This window comes from Epinephelus lanceolatus, chromosome 12 (assembly GCF_041903045.1).
Source record: "Epinephelus lanceolatus isolate andai-2023 chromosome 12, ASM4190304v1, whole genome shotgun sequence".
Classification (NCBI taxonomy): Eukaryota; Metazoa; Chordata; class Actinopteri; order Perciformes; family Serranidae; genus Epinephelus; species Epinephelus lanceolatus.
This window is the reverse complement of record NC_135745.1, coordinates 42,009,647-42,034,169: the sequence shown is the minus strand read 5'-3', so window position 1 is coordinate 42,034,169 and position 24,523 is coordinate 42,009,647. Positions and strand designations below refer to the sequence as shown.

Below are 24,523 nucleotides of genomic sequence, written 5' to 3'. Positions count from 1 at the left end.
TGCAGATACGAGCTCCCAGGCAGGAAATACTTTTCTTAGACTGCTCCACCCCAGCTTTACGGCAAGCGCCGCGGGAAGCTGGAAAATCAGTTGGTGTCTTCAGGTATCAGACGTGATCAGGATACTTTTCAAACTCGCAGCATTAGCAAATTATATATTGTGATAAATATCAAAAGCGATTGAAATTGTTGTGATGATATTTTTTGCCATATCGCCCAGCCCTACATGGACGTGAACTGTAAGAGAAACTTGACCTGTGCACGTAGGCATCTGACCAGGGGCCGGTATTTCTAGTTTGTAAAAAACAAAACAAAAAACAAAACGGACATCCGGAGGGAGCTCGGAGTAGAGCCGCTGCTCCTTCGCGTCGAAAGGGGTCAGTTGAAGTGGTTCAGGCATCTGATCAGGATCCTCCTGGGCGCCTCCCACTGGAGGTGTTCCAGGCATGTCCCACTGGTAGGAGGCCCCGGGGCAGACCCAGAACACACTGGAGGGATTATATACCTCATCAGGCCTGGGAACACCTCGGGGTCCTCCAGGAGGAGCTGGAAAGTGTTGCTGGGGAGAGTGACGTCTGGGGTGCTTTGCTTGGCCTGCTGCCCCCGCCACCCAGCCCCGGATAAGCGGATGAAAATGGATGGATGGACAAACAGAAAAAACAGACCAGAACTAAAAGGCACCTATGGATCATTGTCTTGCTTCTGATCCACATGAACCAACCTGCAGGTATGAGACAGCCCTTAATAAGCTTTTATGGGCTCAAGACAAAAAAACAGATTAAGTTCCTTCATCAGGAAACACGCCCGTGCTGCTGTGTGTTCCTCTGATATTAAAACTAAGTGTAATTGCTCTCCAGGCAGCATGTTGTATTTGTTGCCTATTTGTTTGAACAACACGACAGCGTGAAGGGCAGCGTCAGGAGGAGCGATTCACCACAGAACTGCTGCTTTTCTGCAATAACAAGACTCACAGATACAGTTTGAAACCAACCGTCACGCTCTGTGATCTCAAAGCAAAACCTGCATTTGTTACTCGTGTCCACACAAACAGGACGGAGCTGTTGAACATGATCAGAGGAGCCAGACGGCAGCTGAATACAGAAACAACAACCAGCAGAGTATCTCAGATCATCACAGGAAGGACAAGATGAGGGGCCGAGCAGAGGACAGGCAGCACTGTCACAGCTTCAATAAAATACTCCGACTGTCCAGCTGCTTAGAATCCAGATGAAAGAAGCTCCGAGTCGATCAAAATGTTGATTCACTCACCTTCATCACCTTTTAATTATCACTGTGAGCTCACAGCAGCTTCAGGAGGAACAGCGAGTCCTTTGTGGACCCTGTGGGCTTCGGCTGACCTTTTCCCTCATTGGTGGAGATTACATGGTTAATGACTTTCTGTTTGGACGCTGCCACAGATGGATTCTTAGGAGCACACTTTGACATAAAGGAGAGGTGTCACACCTCCACAGAGCTGGTGGACTAAAAAACAATGGTCACAATCAAAGCAGCAGGAAATATACTGTATGGCGCATTAGCCTCTAGTTTCAGTAAAAACACTGGATCCTAGATTTCCCTGGTAACATCATCAGGGTTATTTCCTCCTCCAGACATTATATTTACCAGCCCAGTCGCCAGAAGAAAGTTTTGCAAACCATGAGAACATTTACACATATCATACGTATCATATCGAAGTTTCTGAAGTGACGTAGTACCTGACCTGACTTTGTCACCGGCCCTAGTTGTTCCAAACATTTATTCTGGATAAGAATGATCCAGATTTGGAAATCACATCATGAATATGTAACCCTTTAAGATATCGGTTTCAATCGTCCCCACTACAGAGATAAGTCCTGGGTGTGTTTAGCTTAGCTTAGCACAAAGACTGCAAGCGGCGGGAAAATGCTAACATCATTAAATATAAAGAATACACCATCAATCAACTCACAGTCTGTCTGAGACACTGAATGATCTGTGACCATCTTATTTTCTTATTTTAGTTCATCTGTTCCCAGCAGACTCACTGCTGAAACATATTCTGTTTGAATGCATTTTTATTAAGAAGCTCAAAGTAACTCAACACAGACACACTGGGGTCTACTGTAGAGTTTAATGACATTATACTGCTGTGCCATGGGAATATGTGTTTTAGCTCGGAGCCTCAAAAATCATTTTGGTTGTAAAACACTGCTGCTGAAGAGTTTCATGAGATGAGATGGGATGAGATGAGATGAGATGAGATGGGATGGGATAGGATGAGATGGGATGAGATGAGATGGGATGAGATGGGATAGGGTGAGATGGGATGAGATGGGATAGGATGGGATAGGATGAGATGGGATAGGATGAGATAGGATGAGATGGGTTGAGATGAGATAGGATGAGATGAGATAGGATGAGATGGGATAGGATGAGATGGGATAGGATGAGATGGGATGGGATGGGATAGGATGAGATGGGATAGGATGAGATAGGATGAGATGGGATGAGATGAAATGGGATGAAATGGGATGAGATGGGATAGGATGAGATGAGATGGGAGGGGATAGGATGAGATGGGATAGGATGAGATGAGATGGGTTGAGATGAGATAGGATGAGATGGGATGAAATGGGATGAGATGGGATAGGATGAGATGAGATGGGAGGGGATAGGATGAGATGGGATAGGATGAGATGAGATGGGTTGAGATGAGATAGGATGAGATGGGATGAGATAGGATGAGATGAGATGAGACAGGATGAGATAGGATGAGATGGGATGGGATAGGGTGAGATGGGATAGGATGAGATGGGATGAGATGAGATGAGACAGGATGAGATAGGATGAGAGGGATGAGATGGGATGGGATAGGATGAGATAGGATGAGATGGGATGAGATGAGATAGGATGGGATGGGATAGGATGAGATGAGATAGGATGAGATAGGATGAGATGGGATGAGATAGGATGAGATGGGATGAGATGAGATGAGACAGGATGAGATAGGATGAGATGGGATGAGATGGGATGGGATAGGATGAGATGGGATGAGATGAGACAGGATGAGATAGGATGAGATAGGATGAGATGGGATGAGATGAGATGAGACAGGATGAGATAGGATGAGATGGGCTGAGATGGGATAGGATGAGATGAGATGAACCTTTATAGATCCCAGAGGAGAAAATCAGAACAAAGGCAGAAATGAGTACAGATACATAGAGAGAGGTAAATGATAATAATGATTAAGTAGAGAGCTGCTGCAACAGGCTGCATACCACTCAGTAACTGATTAATATTAATAGTGTTTAAATGCACCTGATGAGAAGACATGATCACTGCAGGAAGCACAAACATGTTGCTACCATGTTGTGAGAGGACAGTTTGTGCTTCAGCGTCTCTGTTAGATCTATTTTTCTGCAAAATGCTGATGAAGCAGACTAAGTAGCAGTCTGACAGGACGAAGCCTCACTTCGTCAAATCTAAACAAAAACTTCTCACAGCTGGAGTCTGGGATGTGAAGGAGACAAACTGCCAAAGCCGAGCATGAGCAGCTTTGAAGATAACAAGCAAAAGGACGTCCCGCTGCTCAAATCCAAACTCTCTCTGAGCTCATGAGTCTGTCCTCTCGACTGATCGCTGCTCAGTAGTTTAGTCATTAATGTATTTCTATGAAGAAGCATCAGCAGACAGGAGTTGTTTCTGCCACATGTGAACCTGAACTGAGTGTCTGTGCAGTGCGTGCTGGCTGTGCAGAGGTCACAGAGGTCGGCTCTGCAGGGGATTCCTGCTAGATGATTGATGGCTGTGAGTTAATAGAATATGGATTGTGAACACTGATATGTGTCCTTGGCAGCTGCAGTTTGTATCTGACAGCAGAGTCAAGTTATTTTGTGCTAACCTTCATGAAGAGTGAATGACATCCTGATCCTCCTCTAACTGCTCAGCTACTCGTCTTTTACCCTCAATAGCTTGTTTTCAGTTTTAATTCTGAAGCAGGCTTTTCAGCGGACAACTAGACTGTAATGACCTGATCTTCCTCCTGTCTCACCTTTAAACTTCCTCACTGGCTTCAGTCTGACATCATCTGTAGGCTTACTCTTCATACCTTTCATCATCTCAGTGTTTTCTGAGTGCACTTACAGTTATTTTGTTGGTGCTGTTCTGACTGCCTGAAGTGTCGTGCTGCAGAGAGAAACTAATTAGGGTTGGGGGGAAAAAATGGTCCCTACATGCATCGCGATGCAAACCTGGAAAATTCGGCATCAATTCACAAATCTCAGTAATTGATTATCTAAACGTTTATTAGTAATGTGATGTTGATAGAATGAAATAACTTGTGATTCATCTTCACAAAAGGCAGCATTTGTAAACTTGTTTTAATTTAATGTCCAAATGATTACGTTTAGAAGACAAATGTGAAATATATTGTGAATACTTACTTGGGCATCACTCAGAGATGTCTCGTCTCCCCCTCATTTTGTTAAAGGGACCTGGACAAGAGCCACACTGTCTGCAAGTTAACTCATCTGGTTATTTGATAATGGATCATTAGCCATTTGTCACACAGTGAGAAAAATAAAAAAATATAGAAATCAAATTTTTGATGCATTGATATAATTATCATTGAATAGTTGCCCACTGAATCATTATTGAATCTGGCCATGTGTTGCCTGGAGATTCCCACCACTAAATCTAAATATTTGTTGGTGTTGTTTTGTTTGTCAGTGACTTCCAGCGTCAAACAGACAAAGTAAGAAGATATGCAGCCAGGCGCCATTATTGTTTAATGGCGCTCAGGCGGAAATGTGACAGGAAAAAAACTAAAGTTAATGTGGCGTAAGTCTGAGTAGGGCAGGCGGGAGCAGTGGTGGATGGGTCCAACAACCACCTACATTCTTCCGGGGGGCTGGTGTTCGCTTCCCGTAACACTGTAAAGCCAAACTCTGTTTGTTTTTTTCCTAAACCCAACCACATGCATTTGTTATTGAAGGAATAAGACGTCAATTTGCAGTGTTGTACCAGCGTAGTGTGTTTATTTTGAAAGAGACTGTATGCCAGCTGTACATTTCCTGAAAAAAGAACTGAAGAACACACAATGCATGTAACAGGCTGAAGTTGACACAGCGTCCCAGAACATCAACAACCAACACACCCAGGGTACCTTGGACGTCTTATCTCGACATGGAAAGTCCATGACCAAATGTCAATATGTGACGAGGTCGCAGTGAGAATGTGTTGATATAATCCATCACCAGTTTGATTGGTATTCCCTGGATTGCACACAAAAGATGGAAAATAAACAAAATCAGAGACATCTGTTTTTGGAACAGAACACCTCATGTCATAAGTACTATTCGGACGGGATTAGTTTTACATAGGGATGTGGACTAATGTCAGTTTACCACAGGATGTCTGTAATATAAATGTCCGATTCGCACGGACATTTTCCGAAATCCGAAATTTTACCACAGATGGGAGTGGTAACTCGGTTTGTGCCCTTGCGTCACCTCCCTGTCGGCATGTGCATGCTACGTTGCTTCCTGTAAGCATCAGCTGAAGGATAATAATAATTAATGATTAGCCCAATGTGGATTTATATTAGGCCTACCTAATGTAGTGTAATGTACTGATTTACTGAAGAGTTATACTGTACCTTTAAGTTGACTTTTAAAAGATACGTGTTGAAGCAATGTACTCTGTGCAACTGACAAATCACACACTGGGTTATTATTTCATGTATTCTTATGACACACACACACTCATTGAGCACTTAAGCATTGTGGTGGAGAAATACCTAGGATTCACTGTGTATCATTTCTAAATGAGGATGGGTTCAGAAACCACTGGTGGAAAGTTAGGGAAATTCCAGCTTGTCCTGATATGACCCTAGAGGAGGCGGGTCTTAGACTGCCCAGAAAAACATTACACGGTGGAATTGGCTCCAAGGGAGAAAAGGAGAGAGGGGAATACTATTATGTACGAGTGCGAGTAAAGAGGCGGCCATCAGGGGGAGACAAGAGAAATGTGACACCGTTATGTTTCAGCTCCAAGGGGGAAGGACTAAAGAAAAAGTGGAAACTCAGCAGAAATGTGACACCGTTACGATCAGAGCCAAGTGGGAAGGATTAAGAAAAAGACGACTCAGCAGAAATCTTCACAATAAAAGCGAGTGCGCAAACAAAGATATTCCAGTCTTGCTCTGGAGTTTGACTCATTGAGTTGTGTTGTGCTGATGCCTGCGTGCACAATTAAACTCAGTTGCATCTGATTCTACGTGTCTCCAGTGATTTTTGACTTCTGAGCATTTGAGTTTTTGATATTTAATAGAAACAAAGAAAGTTTGTTCGAGAAGAAGGGAACGAGGTCGCGAGCTTTCTGGCCCAGCTCCAGACCTTCAAATTTATGTTTCTACACTAACACAACCAGAAGTCTTGTGGCTCTGAAAAGTGCTTTCTTCTTGACCTTTTTGATTGGTCTCCCACGTAGGGCTACGCCATCATTACAAGAATGTCCACATCTTTTCAGAAAAGGCCCTGGTGCGTTCCGGAACTAATTTGCATGGGTCTAGAATTTTTCACATCTAAAAACTACATACAGTATTGGCTGATGTCACTGGTGTTGCAGGGTGGAGTACCGTAGTACTACAGTGCCTCACGTACCACTACTGTGGGATAAGTTCAAAGTCCAATCGCAAGAGGGTGAGTGTCCATGCGCTGTCCAATAACGGCGCAGGCTGGCCACCTGGCACTCAATATGCTGCTGTAGTGGTTTGTTTTCCAGACATGTGAGTATCTTTGAGCAGTGAAAGTTATTATTTATTTCTTTTTACTTGTCGGCAGTGATTTATTTTCCACAGAGCTCTACGTGAGAGCATTTTACTCGCGTTTGTGACTAAAAATAGTTTTGTGCCAGCAAAATAAATCATTCAGCACGCAGTGCGAGTCCAGATTTCAACCAGCAGCAGAAACAAAAGGCGAATCCTGCCAGTTGTGGGTTGAACGGGGGTCACAGACAGGAATACGGCGGTCAAATAGCCTACGTCCGACTCCAGGTCCAGTAGCCTAATTTCCTCTTTCGTTGGCGTCATGACTGCCCAGTAGTACCTGGACAACCGAGCCGTGGCGGCACACAGGTATGTGACGTGTCAGAGGAGAAACGAGCCGTTCACATTTCTCTTTGTGGCAGGTAACGGTCCACAAACCTCACCGCACTTTAGGGACTGTTCTTTACTTATGAAGGGACTGTTCTTTACTTATGAAGGGACTGTTCTTTACTTGTCAGGGGAGGAGGGTGGCTGGTTGATTTTTATTTTATTTATTTATTTTATTTTGATCCCCCCTATGTTAATCACTTATTGATGCTGTTTTTGAAGTATGAATAAGTCAATAAGTAATTTATTCCATTGAAATATCATTGATGTATTATAGAAAAGTGATTTATCTTTTTATAAATGACAAAAGGCACATCTGCCTCATTTTTGCTGTGGTATCATGATACTACTCAGAACCGTGATACTTTCACTGGTATCATACCGTGGGTCCCAATTTTGGTACCGTGACAACACTAGATGTCACAACCATTCCATTCGGAGTTGCGCAGTGAGGCGGCTCGGGTGCCACTTTAAAAAGTGTTCCCCCACTTTTGGGAGTGGAGGAACACTGCTCTCTCAGAGGCCCAAATTTTTTACAAATTAAACACTGTCATTACCCCACGTCTCCACGTTAAACCAATCCCGTCCAAACAGGGCTTTATATGTGGAACAACATTTTTTAAAGCATGAGGGATTGTCTGATTTTTGCATTGTCATGGTTTGGTATTTTGAGAGGTCTCAGAGTCCGCCACACGCAGCAGTCAGCACGCTTTATGTGAGAAGGCTCGAGGTGTCTGGAGGTTAAGATAAGAGGAGGATCTTGGTGATGTTCCAGAGCCCAGTGGTAAACAGTCTGGACCCAGAGTTACGTTTTGTTTTGCACCCTGGTGGCGTGGTTTTATGTGATTCTATGAGACGTGAGAAAGACTGTATAAAGCTGAGTAATGTGAGGTACTTAAAGGTCCAGTGTGTAGGATAGAGGGGGATATATTGCCAGAAGTTTTTCTTTAGTGTATGATCACCTGAAAATAAGAATCATCGTGTTTTTGTTACCTTAGAATGAGCCGTTTATGTCTACAGAGGGTGCAGGTCCTCATTTACAGTGATCCCCGTGTTGCACTGACATGTCTCTACAGTAGCCCAGATTGTAGGAAACATATATAATTGAAAATCATCAAAGTGACCTTAAGTTTTCTACATCAACATGCTGTATGGAGTCTATTCTGACTTTAACCTGAGAACTCTAAACTTTTCTTGATTAAACAACAGAAACAGCTTCTCTGTGCTCACCGCCGCGCTCAGCTGGTTTGGAGTGTGTCCAGTGTCACATGTCCAGCGGTCACATTGAGATTTAATTAACATTTGATTGTGTTTGATTTCCAGTGTCACAAAAACTACATCCCCGTGTGCGGCTCCAATGGAGACACCTACCAGAACGAGTGCTACAGGCGACAGGCGTCCTGCAAACAGCAGAGACTGATCTCCCGGGTGTCAGATGGGCCCTGCTCCGCCGGTGAGTCTGCCAGGAAACACACAGGGTCAGCGCAATGGAAACCTGATTGAGTGAGGGCACGGGGAGTTCACCAAAAAGTGAATTACAACTCCTCATTTATTGATATCGACCAGTGGGAGAGTATGTGAGGACATCAGTCAGTGTCTGTAAAGGACTCAGTCATTTAAAATGTTCTTAAAGTGTCGTCTGAGGAAATAATTCAGCTGCTGCCTCGTAAAGACGGACACATCTCGTCTTTATTTGGTCCGAGCAGTCATGTTGGAATGACAGCTTGCTCTCCCACCAAATGATGGAGGGCTAATTATGAAGTGAAACTGTTGAGATAATGTTTTTGATCAGGCACCAGTTAGATGGCTTGCATGCTGTTACTAAAGGGTCAGTTCATCCAAATGACTAAAAAGGAAAAAAGGGTAATTTAAATTTTCTTGGAATTGGACTCAGAATCAGCTTTATTGGCTAAGTATGTGAACACATGCAAGGAATTTGACTCATTGCTCTCATTCGCCAATACCTTCCTTAGATTTTTCTTAAATGTGTTCTTAAAAAAAGTCTCAGTCAGATTCACAATATGTTCATAAACAGCAAAATTGTTTGCTCCATGTTTTATGAATGACTAGTCCATACCCATTGAGTACAGCATACCATACCATGACTTAGTCATACCAAACATTAGAAAACACCAACATTGGTCCACAGGGGGAGCCACAGCGATCGGCCGCATTTTAGCCATTTTGAAGCATTTTTCTGTTGTTATAGCGCCACCCAGTTGCCAATTAGAGTTAAATTTCTCCAGTCACCTTGAGGCGTCCTGTTCTACATATCTACCAAGTTTAGTAAAAATCCATATGGCGGTTAGGCCTAGATAAGAAATGAGCTCTCTAGCGCCCCCATTTTGTTTGATGGGGTCAATAATGGAGGGGTCCCCTCAGATTATGTGTGGTCATATGCCTACAAAGTTGCGTGGTGATGGGTGAAACCCTTGAGATGTTATACACCTTTATGTGATGAGCCACGCCCTCCGCAATATTCATTGCCTTATAGAAGCTCAGTTTTAGTAAGTTTTCCAACTTTTGCCAAGAGGGAACTTTAGATATTGGTCCCTAGATTATGTTCACCCAGTTTCATGCAGATCGCTCAAACTTCCTAGGAAGAGATCCATTTGAAGTGTTTTTCAAAAAATTCAAAATGGCGGAAAATCTGTATAAGCGGAAGTTATGGGTTCTTGAGGCAAATGTGTTCCTCATGAGGAGAGGCATCTCTGTGCAAAGTTTCATGTCTCTACGACATACGGGGCATGAGATATGCCCATTCAAAGTTTGACATTTCAATGGGTTGCTATAGCGCCCCCCTTTGGCCAATTGATGTAATATTGCTTCATTGGCATCCTCCCATGACCCTCTACCACTGTGCCAAATTTCACATGGATTGACCAAGTCAGTGAGGAGAAAAACGTGGAACAGACACACACACAGAGTTTTCATCATTATATAGTAAGATGGATCCCATTGTCCTCGTAAGTCGACAGTCGTGTCACTTGAGCCAAATTAGCAAGTTCCCATGAAAAAAGTGTGAGAGTGCAGGACCATGGGCACACACAGGGATTGATGAAGAAGAAAAGTTAAGAGAATTAATTCAAGAATGCCCAACCAAAAGGATTACAAACATAACAAAACACTTCTGTTCTGAAGTGGAGGTGCTTCTGCAGAGAGTTAACACCAAACGTTATATTTAAAATAACAAAAACAAATGCATGGGATGCAAAAAATAAGTGTTAATCAACCACCCGACCAGCAAACCACAGATTTAATGTATTATAGTAGCTCAACTGTAAGTACTGAGCCTGCAAAAAAAAAAACAAAAAAAAAAAAACATGCACTGGAATTATAAAATGTTATAATATGAATCCTGTGGATGCACGATAATATTGGCTTTCAGAATCAGCCAACATGCTTTTTCTTATGTTGCACAATGAATGAATATTATTTTGTATTTCGTGTCTCCATCTGCTGGTTGGCCATCATGATAAGAGTATACATGTATAATATGATTATAATTCCACTACAGGAGAGACTTGATGATCACTGAAATTAGCTGGTGAAATGAGTGGATATATCAGTATCAGAATCGGTTATCGGCCAAATAAGTTGTTATATATCGGCATCTCTGATATCTGCAAAAATCCAATATCATGCATCCCTAATGAATCCTGTAATGTACAACTGTAGAACTGAAATTCTATTAATTATTATTTAATTAATTATTAAATAAGGTTATAAGAAGACATTTCTTCTTAAGAACAGTTGGTGAGTGAGGCCCATTGTACGGCTAAAAACAAAGACAACAAAGCTGAACAAAGATAGCTAAAGAAAAACATTTAACTCTGACCGTACATACAAGTAGGTGGGAAAAATGTGTATATGAATACATGTTAAAAGTGACAATAACATACACTGCTTTTATACGAGTCAAACTGTTTCTGTAGATTGTAAATAAGAACAGAAGTACAGATGCCTATGTGGACTATGATCGGATGTGTTGGTACTTCATATAGCCAAATTCAACTAGTGCATGCAGACACAACCTTTGCTTCCAGCCAAAAACTGTAGAGGTGAAATTAATTTGCAAGATATTTAGAAAGTAATACTTGAAAACATCTCTTTCTGAAGCAATCGGATTATGTACAATTACCACAACACAAGACACACTGCGTATCTGAAGGTGTCATTTTTAATGCTGGGGTCCTCAGCAACTTCATTTAGTTCTCTGCAGAAATCTGAGAGATCTGTAAACTTCTGCAGACTGAATCACGTGGCGTTGCGTCAACAACAACGACTGGTAGACAACTGGCAATTGATTTTAATTGCAGACGTTTATAAATTCAGCACACTTGTCTATTTCTGCTGTCATTTTCAGCCCTGAGCATAATATTTAAAGTTATGTAATTAAACACTGTGGTCGGACCTATCTGAGGTTTCTGCTGTGCTAATCTGTGTTTAAATTTGTGGACATGCAGGTACTGTATGAAACTTGAAAATAATTCAAATGTGTTCAACTTTTTTTTCCTGAGCTAGAACATAAGAGATGATTTAATTTTTAAGTGGCGTGCAGTGATTGTGCTGAAGGCGTGTAAATTATGAGAGGGAAAACCGTTTATCATTTTTTAGAAAATAAGCTGCATCATTTAAAGTATTTTCAGATGCACTGAGCAGACAGACTGATGGTTGAAGTAATAATTTAAACTGTGCAGCTTCATTGCAGCTCACTCAGGATAAGACCAGCTGATTGGTCTATAATGTGACTGTAAGTGTCTCACTAATATTTTTAATTACACCCTCAGAGTCCGCCATGCTGCAGCATTAAGTTCACTGTCATTATATTTTTTAATTGACTGAACATCAAACGCTGAGCGCTCGTCCTCGATTTTTCCTCTGAACTCTGAAGAACGTCATCAGTCACATTGATTTCACAGAACGAGCCGGTTAATCAACCGCAGATCAATTTTAATTAGGAGCCATGGATGAGAGCCGTTAAAATCCTCCCAAAGCTGAGTGGTTCCCAAACGGGAGTCCAGGGACCTGCTGGAGGTCCTTCAGAGGTGTCAGGAGGGACTGAAATGAGGATTAGTTTAATTTCACTTAGTGAACCTTTTAGTCCAGGAGAAAGTCTGTCCAATAAATCCTTCATCAACAGGTAGTCCGAGGCCTCAGCTTCATCTGTCTGCATTTAAAGATCACTGAGACAGTTTTCATCATCGCCTCTCTGTACTCACAGCTGGAGACAGAAAACAGCTTCAGCTGTGCACAGTGAAGACACAAACACAAACTGTTGACATGAAGTTGGAAGAGCTCTGATCAGTTTCACCAGGACTGTGAGCTCACAGCAGCTTTTCTAAAAAAAAATGTAGTGCATGTCGTGATGTTTCCAGGCGTTTCTCTGCAAAAGTGAAATTGTGAAAATACTTGTGATGCTGTCTCAGATTTGGAGCACATTATTATGAGTATTCAGGGTTTCCCACAGAATTAGAATCTATCTGTGAGTGTCGGGGGAGGCGGCAACAACTGATGGTTGCTGACGTTAGAAGCAGTGCTGAAGGACCATCTCCTCCTTGTGTTCTCTCCGCCCAGTGAGCTCAACCTAACACAGCACAACGTGATCTCGTCACTACTTGTCATATTTTGGAGCTTGGGCAGAAGCCTTGCAGCAGCGGTTAACATCCGACACCGAGCCGTTAATCTCACATAGACACAGACACGGCTTGACTTGTTAAACCTATTAATAACTAACAGTTAGCCCTGTCACTGTGTGTGTGACTCTGGTCCTGCAGCAGTAGTCTCATGATAAACAGAGAGCAGAAGGGGCTGAGAGAATCAATTCTTACTTGCTGTGATCGCAACAACAATCACAACGGAGACTGTCGTCTACCCCAAATATCATGCTGGAACATTAAAGGCAGAATGAGTAGGATTTGTCTGTTGAGGTTAGCTACCTCAGGTTCACTGTCATTGCAGAACAAGCTTTGACCAGTTGCTGTTTAGCCTCACTGTATTTACATTTTTGGTTCCTGACATTTTAGCTTTCTCTTGGATGCGTGTGTTTTTACAGAGTCTAGGCTTCACATTCTGCACTCTGTAGCTGGGGGCTCCACACTCAGTGTCCACACGCTAACGTCCAGAAACATCCCGAACAAAACAAAATAAAAGAGGAAACAGGCAGAGGGCATGGTCTCCGCAAATTTACACACCACCACGAGGGCTGGGTATCGTTTAAAGAATTATGGTGCCAGTTCCAGTACCCTTAAAGTGATAAAGATGAGAACAGAGTTCTTCATTCAATACCCATAATGTGAATGGAGTGGCGTGCAGTGTAGCCATACTTTACAGGGTGTGGGTGGCATCTCGGCACGCTGAATTGCCAACTCTGTTAGACACACAGGTGATGTCGACACACCACAGACTGTGTGGGTTGTCGCTGCTGCTGCAGGAGTGTGAGTCCAGCGCTGGGAACAGTTGTGAGAGTTTGCCCGGCTGCACACACATAGTGACAGGGCTAACTGTTAGCTTCACATGGCTAACATTAACTAATGATTATTAATGGGTATAACGTCAGAGTGGAGCCATTTTGGTGTCCGTGTGAGGTTTTTGGAACCGTTGGATGTTAGCTGCTGCTACTGTGTTAGCTTGTGCTAATCAGGCAGATGTTGAACTGACCGTTTGCCAAAAGGGGAGTGGCCCTGGAGACAGCAGCTACAGAAAGTTTGCTGATCTGGCGGGGACTCAGGTCGGCCCATGATCAGTATCATTTGACTGGAGACGTGTCAATACTAGTTGGTACTGTGTTTTTTTTCACAACTTCAGTCAACATCTTAAGGGTTTTGAGCACAGATACCCAGCCCTAACCACCACACATTTCTTTTTGTAGGAGATGATTAAGAGGGATTCTTTTTGTGAGGCAATACATTATTGTTAAGGAAAACCATACTCATTCTGTCTTTAGGATTTACTTCAGTGGAAAAATGTACACAAACAAAAGTACTCAAAAATATGTGGACGGAGGTGTCTACACACTTTTGGCCGTATAGTGAACGGCTAAAAACACCCAGACATACAGTGTGAGAGGGATATTGTCATGAGGCAGAGTTTATTTCCTAAAACCTACAGATTCAATGTTCCACAGCTGGATGACTAGCAGCCATATATCAGAGCCATGCTGACGCAGAAACAAAGCGCTAACGGGTTAGCATATTTCTCATCAAACAACCAGCAGACTCTCTGGGTTCAAACATCCCTGCAGGCCAGTCAGGGTCTATGTTCTCATCCCACTCTTGAGAAATGTGTTGGGGAAACTTACAGTAACACCACAGCAGCAGCGGTGGTGGTGGCGGTCAACTCCATCTGCAGGGGCAGTGGCCTGATTTCCCAGGAGGCACTGCCCAGCGCTCTGCTCTTATTACCCGTTACACCGGGGAGCCGGCACTGCGATATGCTCTCCACTTCCCTCTCCTCCCTCCTGTCCTTCTGCAATTTCCTCTCCCTGAGATTTATGCTTCCTGTAATTGGAGCGTTCAGCGGCTGTGAGCCGAGGCAATGGCGCAAATACTCAGCTGAGTTTATTTCCCCGAGCAGGAGAGGAGGCAGCGATTTGGCTGCTTTCAGAGAGCAAGCTGGGAGGTTACGGGAGGTAGGAAGGCTGAGATCTCCTCACTGGGATCTGATCTCAGGTCAGCGGCTCCAGAGCTGAAGGTCTGAACCTCCACACCAGCCTCAGGCCGCAGTTGTTACTCTTTAAAACTTGTGTTGTTGGCTTTTTGAATTTAGTGGCCTGTTGAAGGAGGAGAAAGACAGAGAGGATGAGAGAGACACCTGCAGCAGAGAGCTGATTTCACACAGGTGGATTAAAAGAAAAGGATGTGACACTAAAAGTATTCTTTTCCTTGGACTTTCTATAACCTGAACTGTGAATAACTTTTTGTAGACTTTGGCACAAGATTCTTCGTCACATTTCTACTGTCAACAAACTGCAAAGTTTCCAATGGACATCATTAAAAGGACAGTATGTGCAGATTGGCATGTGTAGGCAAGTGAAGTTAGCAGTTGTGGAACAGACGTTAAAGTCAGAAACGGTTCTGTTATTGATTTTCATTAAAGTTCATGTGAACATGTAATACAATATTAAATACTAACTGAGAATGGAGGGCACTGCTGGAGCCCTAAAAGGTATCCACAGCGTCTGGCTTATTATCTCCCAGGAGTCTTGTCCATATTTGACAATTCTGCATCTCACCATTTCCAAGTGATGCCAATGTTCAGTGCTGATCAGTTATGTGCATTCTCACTCTGACCTCGTCACAAATCGACGTTTGGTCATGGACTTTCCACTTGGAGATACAACGCACCAAGGTACCCTGGGTGTGTTGGTTGTTGACGTTCTGGGACGCCTTCTCTCAGCTGCTTGCCATCTACCTGCTATTTGACTTGAGACAGAATTTCAAAATAAAGGCATAGCCTCTGATGATGTGAATTGCTGTTCTCACTTTGTAACGGTGATATTGGATCATTGATCATTGAATTGATATATCAATCTAGATAGAGGGATCGCTGCACCTCCAGTGGATATCTTTGCTCAACAAACATTCTTCATGGTTCTTGTATCGCAACACCAGCAGCTCGGCTCTGAAATATCTCAACAACCATCAGATGTATTGATAAGAAATTTGGTTTAGACATTCATGACCCCCAGAGGATGAATCCTACCAACTTGCTCCCCTGACTTTATCTCTAGTGCCAACATTTGAGTGATTCTGAAACTTCAGACAACTATTGGATGGATTGAAATAAATGAGGTTCATCATTGGTGTTCCCCTCAGCATGAGTTGTAATAACTTTGGTGATCCCCTGACTTTTCATCTAATTCTATCGTCACATCAGCATTTTAATGTGTCCAGTACTTTAAGCTTCATAGATTGAGTGCTCCATAAAAACCTAATAAGTGGACCTTAGGTTGGGACTGTGTTGTTAATTTGTTCCCTTATTTCTCCTCTAATCGTATTCAGCCTTGTGGACATTTTGATGTTGGCGTTTCAATTTATCTTAAAGTTCAAGAGTGAACTTCCTGAAGTGGAACAGTGTTTTCTTTATGGAATTTGTGTGAAATGACCCTTTCAGTGAACGGAGCAGGGTCCTTAAAGCTGGACTGAAGCTGCAGCCAAACAAAATTACATCTTTTCATTGTGAGCAGTTGACAACCCAGTGACTTTTGTGTCCTTGGTTGTCTCTTTTTATTTTTCTTTCTGTTTCCAACCGTGAACTGAACATGGAATTGAGTTACAAGTGACCTTTGTGTTTGCTTTTGGGAAAAAATCTTCTGGATCTTTTTTTTTTTTTGTAATAAATTAAATTGTCACACCTGCCTCAATTCATCTCTGTCAAGATCAACAAGGTTCAAAAGAGCCATAAAGAGCTGGACAAGAAATAGATCAATAAAGGTCGTTTCACTCTTCGTTATCTGAAAACTTTAGAGTTGAGAAATAGCAGAGTGATTCACACATGTGGACTGCAGCAATAAAAGCTTTGCTGTGCTTCATTAAACACAGGGTCAGCCTTGTTTAATTTCCTCAGCAGGTTTTATTGACTCTCTGCTGCTGCAGCGTCTGATTCTTCAGCTGCTGCAAAGAGTTTTTATCCAGCGGAGGATCGGCTGATTTGTTGAGCTGCAGCAGAGGGAACAGTTTATTACAAAGACTTTATGCATTTTTGTGCTCAGATATTCTCTCAGGGATATCTGGAATAATGTTTTCATCTGGTTTGAATGATATTAAAGAAAATACAGGAGAAATAAAACAACAGTTCTGGAGCTGTTTTAAAAAATAGCTTCTATTTGGGATTCAGAGAGATTTCGGTTTCAGTGTTTGGGTTGTTTTTTAATTCATAAACGCTTTGAAAATTATTGATCACAGCTCGTCTCTTCAGACCTGCAGCTCAGCTCAGCTACAGCTTGTTTTATCAGCTGGATGAAATGTGTAGATTCAATTTAAAGCAACTGAAATCTTCAGTATATTCTACCTGTATCTTCTCCTAAACCACCCTCCCTTCTTCCCTACCTTCCTTACCTTACTACTTTCCTTCTTTCTTTCCCACCTTTCCATCTCCCTGTAGCCCTACTTTACAATCTTCCTTATCTTCCCTCCTTATTTTCTGCTTAACCTAACCTACTTAACCCCCTTCCTCCTTACCTACCTCTCCACCTTCTTAACTATCCATCCTCATTCATTTATTTCTCCCGTTCTCTTTCCTACTCTCTTACCTTTCCTCTTTCCTAAATCTCCCTTACTGTATTTATACTGTTCCCTCCTAGCAACACCCACATTCATGTGTCAATACCTACCGACCTTCCCACCTTTTTACCTTCCTATCGACCCAGGTACCTTTCCTCCTTTGTTTCTTCTTTCCTACCTTCCTCTCTACCTACCTACTTTCCTACTTCCCTTCTTTCTTTCCCACCTTCCTGTCTCCCTGCGGTCCTACCTTCCCCTCTTCCTTCCTTCCACCATGCTACATAGCTACCTTTCTACCTCTTCCTTTATTTCCTATCCCTCTACCTTCCTACCTGCGTCTTCCGTACTTCATTTATACCCTCCCATTTCCTTCTTTCCTTCCCTCCTAGATACTGCCACGCTTCTTCTTGATGCCTACCTAGCTTCCTACCTTTTTACTTTCCTTTCAGCCCAGATACGTTCATCCTTTTCCTTTGTTTCTTCTTCTCCCTACCTACCTACCTTTCTTCTTTCTCTCTTTCATTCCTACCTATCTGCCTGCCTTTCTTTTTATCCCTCTACCCTCCTAACTTACTACCTCCTTCCTACCATCCAACACTACCTTACTACCTATCTTCTTTCCTTCTTTCTTTCCTCCCTCCCTGTCTCCCTATGGTCCTGCTTCCCCTTCTTCCATCATAGCTATGTAACTGTTTACCTACCACCTTTTCTTGTTTCCTACCTTTCTACCTTCGTAACTATTCACCCTACTTCCTTCATTTATTCATTCCTACCTCCTTCCCACTCTCCAGCCTTTCTACCTTCCTGTATCTCCCTTACTTTATTTATACCCTCCAGTGTCCTCTATCCCTTGCCTCCTAGCTACACCTATACTCCTTTCTGACTACCTCCCAACCGTCCTACCTTCTTCTTTTCCTATCAACTCTCCTTCTTTCTTTCCCATCTTCCCATCTCCCTGTGGTGCTACCTTCTCTTCTTCATCACCCTTCTTCCTTCTTATCACCTAGATACATAGCTACCTACCTTCCTCCTTCCCTTATTTCCTACCTCTCCATCTTTCTAACTACCAATCCTCCTTTATTTATTCACCTTTCTACCTTTCTACCTTTACCTTCCTTACTTCATTTATACCATCCCATATCCTTCCATCCTTCCCTCCTAGCTACACCCACACTCCTTTCTTAATACCTTCCTACCTTCTTACATTCCTATCCTACCTTCCTACCTTTGGTTCTTCAGTCCTACCAACCTTCCTCTCTTACACCTGTCCTGTGCATTTCTACCATCATTTCTTCTTACCAACCTATCTACCTACCCTCCTTCCATGTGTCTTTCCTCTCTTTCCTGTCTCTTTCCTTCCTCCCTTTTTACAATCCTACATACAACAGTACTTAGTCCCTACCTTCTTTGCCACAGCTACCTTTCCCCCTTCCTTGCTACCTTTATATCTGCCTACTTTTCTTCCTCTCTATCTTCCTACCTTTTCTTCCATGTGTCCTACCTATGTTTACTGTCCTTTTTCACAAACCTCCTATCTACCTTAAATCCTTCCTACTTTCATGCCTTTATCTTCCTTGATTCCCTTCTACTTACCCACTATACCCCGTTTCCTTTCTTCTTTCTACCTTTCCACCTGTACTTAGAGTCTTAACATACACCTATCTTCCAACCAATATATCTACTATCCTCCTTTTTCCCTTCCTTTCTCCTCTCTTTCCTAGCTACACCCACACTCCTGCCTTGATACCTACCTTTTTACCTTGTGACTTACCTTAACATCTGCCTTCCACATTTCTTGATACCTTCCTACCTTCATTTCTTCTTAACAACATATCAACTTACCGCCCTTCCTTGTCTCTTTCCTTCTTCCCTTCCTTCCGTCTTGCCATTCTATATATAACAGTCCTTAGTCCCTCCAAAAACCTCCTATCTCCCTACCCTCCTTCCTACCTTCCAACCTCACTACTGCCACATACCTTTTTTTCTGTTTATACCTGCCTACTCACTTCATTCCTTCCTTCCTCCTTACCTTCCCTAGCTACACCTACACTTATTTCTTGATACCTACCTTTCTACCTCGTGTCTACTTGTCTACTTTCCTTCCTTTCTACCTTCTACTTTCCAACTTCTCTACCTACCATTCTTCTATTGACATACATGGATCTTCCAGCCTACATATCTATTACCTTCCTCTTTTCCATCCTTCCTTCCTTCCTTCCTTCCTTCCTTCCCAGCTACACACCTTCTTTCCTGCATACACCATTCTTCCTTCTTCCCTACTTTCCTTCATTTTCAACTGCTGGTATTTATTTTATAGGTTCCTTCTCTCACACTTTTATACACACTTGTCCTAACATTGATTTATTTATTTACATATTTCTTCTACATGTTTGTATCCTGTCTGTGACCTCTCAGGTCTGTTTCTGTGCTGTTGTGTGGATCAGTATGACTTTATAATGTCACATTTTCGTCACACAACGACAGTCATTAGATTTTAATGTTATTAAATTCTGATTAGTTGGTGAAAATATGTGTCAACAAATCACAGACAAAAAACAAATCCAGACGTCCGCCATGTTAAATAATTAGTATGCTTCATGTAGCGCCTCATCACTTAGAGTAACAAACTGTTCATTTCCCTCGTCAGCGTGTCCCACCTGCTCGTTTCAGAGGTGTTTAAGGATAAAGATGAAGAGTTTCAATCTTTTCACTTAAACATTAAACTCAAACGATTTTCTCATTAGTAAATGAACATTATCCACACCCAGGAAGAGGTTTCTCTCTTTTTAAGAGGTAAAAGCAGAGTTCCACCTGCAGTTTGAAACCAAACTCTTAACGTTTAGTCGATAACACGCTGACAGAATCATTAATATCTCCGCTCGCTCTCCGACCATTTCTGCCTCCTTTTCCATGAAAAACAATCTCATCATGACTTTGTAAAGAAGTGCAGCAGCTAAAGGTGAAATTTAATTGAAAAAAGCAGCCGGTGTCCATTTCTTAATGCAGCAGCGGCGTGCCAGAAACTCCAAACACGACGTCCATTTCTTAATTCAAGGTTGCTGCGCCAAGATTTATACTGTCAGAGTCCATTTCCTGATGGAGCTGCAGAGCTGCAGGACGTTTATTTAGACCTGCTGCAATACATGACTGGGTTTTATTCACGTCTATAGTTACATTATTATACATGTATCACTTATCTATTTAACAGAATGGATCTAATCGGTTTAATTCTTTATTTTTTATTTACGATAGACTGATAGTATCTGCACTGTTTAGAGGATGTTAACTTTAGAGGAGCTGTTAAAGATTTTCTTTCTTTCTCTCAGTGGGTGAGATTAGAAGATGGATATCAGACAGTTTTAGAGTGAGTTGCATGCTGGAACCAGTGCAGCTTCCTTGTGTCTCGTTGTCACAGTGAGGTTGTCAGGTTCAGTACCACCGTGCCTGCAAAGAAAACAAAACCAAAAACCTGAGCTCACTGAAAGAATCTGGCAACCTGTCCTGAAGGGACTGGGTGGATAAATACCCTGCTGTTCAGCTAAACTCCCCCTAAAACCGCAAACCTTCTGCTCTGTAAGATTCAACAAAAAGAAAAAACTCTGGGCTTATAGGAAAAGCCACCAGACAAAGTAAAAACCAGAGTAAATTCTGTAGAAATAAACGGCAGCCTTACTCTCACTAATGGACATTTCCCTCTTTCCCATGGAGCTTATTTTTTATTTGGTTGTGGAGCAGTTAAGGGAAGACACCCCAGGTTAAGGTTTTAACTGACAGATATCACCATGAAACTTCTTCAGTTGATAACTTGCAGTAATCAACTTTTTATTTTAAAACAATACTTTTCAAATAAAAAGATTTCAGAATTATTATTTTTTGTTTAAATGTGCAAATAAAGCATTATTTGATTAAATATGTGCTAATTTGCTCATTTCCAGAACAGAAATCTGAACATTGGATAAAGCTTAGTTCAAAATATTTGCTTCATTTTGTTGTCATATTAGAGTCAAAAGGTTTTTACAGAGAGGATTTTGGATGTCTCTTTTATCACCCTGATGATTTTATCACCCAACAGCCATAAAAAGATAAATTTTTGCCATGTTTTTAGGAACAAAATGTTTTATAAATCAGGCTAAGAATAATATATAAACAAGCCTCTCTGTAATAACTTTCAGAATATAGACAGGAATCTGGAAAGTTTCATGCTTGTCAGTGCTACTAAAATTGGGATTTTTGGCTCACAATGTGAGAAAAAATCATTTTGAGATCACTTTTAATGATAGGACTCGTAAAATTCCGTTCATTTTAGACCAAAAATAAGACGCAAGGGTAAAAAAACAGATATCACCCTTACGCTTCCTAAGTTGATTACTTACCCTAAAGGCAATTATTTTCTAAAATAAATTGTCTTGAATTTTTCAAAAATTCCATGTTTAAATACAAATGAGGCATTATCTGATTAAATCTGCACTTTTTTGCATACATCTCCAGATCAGAAATTTAAACATAAATAATCTTAAATTTGCATTGTGGCCATTTTATGTTATTGAAGCAAAGTAGCACAAAATCTCAAAACTGACCCATGCGTTAAAAAAACAGCAACTGTGTTTTCACCTGGGGTGTTTCGCCATAAAGTAAAGAAATTACTGCTTTATTATATTTTCTGCACTATTTATTTGCTATGGCCAGTTAGGATTAGCAGCACATCTAAACCTGAGGTGAAGACACGCAGTCATGTCAGGATACTGAGGTGAAATCTGCCTTTCTTTTATACTTAAGTGCAACACAATGATTCAACCACAAGCACTTAAACAGAAACTGTTTAAGTTATTTAGTAAAGGTTATTTAAAAAGGTTTCTTCACTGTTTCCAGTCTTTATGCTAAGCTATGCTAACTGCATTCCTGACTCCAGCTCCGTGCTCAACACACAGTTCAGATGAAAAGTGAAACAAAAGTGTGAAAACAAATCTAAAGACGCTGCAGACGACATCAACAGTCCACCTGCAGAACTACATATCAGCCAACTTTACATACATGACAAATAAGTGCTCCTGTATTTTTTATATATACTTTATTTATTTTTTTATAAGCTCAAAGTCACCACATACAGTTGAGTGTTGTCAGCATGAAAAAACAATCAAACATTATATTTATCTCATGTTTTCCACAAGGACACGCATGTAAACTAAAAACAACAGATGATCTAAAATTGCACCCTGTGGCACACCACAAGTGAGCTGTGCAGTAGAAACGTACTTGGACAATGAGTCCAGGATCTTACAAATAGATACTACAACTGAAGATTGTTTCAGATGTGATGAAGTCAGGTAACTGCTGAATAGTATTTCCTGTCTCTGGGGCAGCTGTGGCTCGAGAGGTAGAGCTGGTCGTCCACTAATCAGAAGATCAGCAGTTATATCACCTGCTCCTCCAGGTCACATGACAAAGTATCCTTGGGTAAGATACTGAAGCCTAAATTGTGAATGTCTAAAACTGAGTAGCAGGTGGCACCTTGTCTGGTAGCCTCAGCCACCAGTGGGTAAGTTGTAGTGCAAAAGTGCTATGAGAGGTCGGAAGACTAGAAAGGCACTAGACAAGTGCAAGTCCATTTACCAAGTCTATTCTCTTGACATGAGGGTCTGAACGCCAGGAATCAATTTTGGGAAACTGTATGTTCTATATCATACAGAGAAAACTGACAGTTGTGTCTCTTGTATCTTTACAGATCCTGGTTCTGGTTCTGGAGACGGAGACGGTGAGTTTTTTTCTTTCTCTCTTTGGGCTATTTAAAGATTTATTTAAAGATTTCAATTACAGCTGACTCTTTATCTGCCGTCCACACGCACTAACTGCTTGTATTGTGAGGAAACTAATCACTGCTGCAGTCTGAATGTAGCGTTTGAGGATCTTTTATTCTTCCTCTGTGTGTCTCTTTGTATCTCTACCCCCTCCCTCGTTGAATATTAACTCCTCTAATAAAGATTGTGTGGAGGTTTTCAGTCTCTGCATTAACTCCTCCCTGATGAATGGATTGATATTTTCCATCTCACAGTAGTGGAGCTGAAAGCATTGCCGCTGCCAAATCTGGCAACAGAGATATTTTGTGACCATCTGTGAGCGCCGACCACAGTGTTTGTTGTTCGGTATGGCTGCTGGGGGGTTTTAATTGGAGGGGCCCTCCAGAGAGACGGTGTCTTCACCATCTGCACGTGCAGGGGGCTTCAGCTGAGTCGGCGAGCTGGTGATTCCCCTGCAGGCGATGTGCTGGTCGAGCCACAGAGATAAATTATTGAACCTGACTGAAGCTCACCACTCTATTTGTCTTTTACTCTCATAACATGAACACACCTGTCAGCTAAATGAAATCACCTGTAAACTGTTTCCTCTGAGAGAAAGAAAAACTTTAACAGGTTTGAAGCTCTGTGCGTCTCTCATCTGATACTACAATATAGATATTTTGTGATTTTTATTTCCTTAAAAATCTGCTGTTTGCAACCGGCAAATTTGTTACAACGTTTTTGATATTTATTTTTTTCACCATCATATATTTCATTCATTTGTATCATATCATACGAAAAACTGTGAAAAACTGTGCATACTGCACATCTTACTAATGTTATTTATATCCAGCAAGGATGTTTTAAAGGTCCAGTGTGCAGGATTTAGGGGGATATATTGGCAGAAATGTAATAATATATAATAATTATGTTTTCTTTAGTGTATAATGAACTGAAAATGTAAATCATTCTCTATTTGTTACCTTAGAAAGAGTCGCATATATATCTACATAGGAAGCAGGTCCTCGTCTACGGAGATCATCATGTTGCACCGCCATGTTTCTATAGTAACCCAGAATGGACAAACCAAACACTGGAAACATTACTGTTTTCACATTAGCCATCGTAGTTAGCAGCCCCTCCACAACGAGACGATCATGAAAACACAGAATTTTTGCTTTATCAAGTGTTTTTACTGTTTTAGATATCCCGGTCCATGAGTTTTGGAGAGGAAGAGATGTTTGTGGATAATTCAGCTCACAGTAAAAACCTCCTGAACAATGAAACCTGAAGGAATTCTAACCAGGAGAAGTTTCAGCTAGTTGCAATCTGCAATCCTCACCACTAGATGCCACTAAATCCCCTTAAATCTGACACAGCCCTTAATACTTT

General features: G+C 41.7%; 1 protein-coding gene across 1 annotated transcript in view; it reads left to right on the top strand.

Annotated features, from left to right (window-relative positions):
- Positions 1 to 24,523, top strand: part of LOC117271999 (tomoregulin-1) — a 123,889-nt gene that overhangs the window by 60,609 nt on the left and 38,757 nt on the right. The window contains exons 3-4 of the mRNA XM_033650637.2: positions 8,458 to 8,587; positions 23,080 to 23,109. Coding sequence (XP_033506528.2) covers positions 8,458 to 8,587; positions 23,080 to 23,109 — 160 coding nt within the window. The remainder of the gene's footprint in view (positions 1 to 8,457; positions 8,588 to 23,079; positions 23,110 to 24,523) is intronic.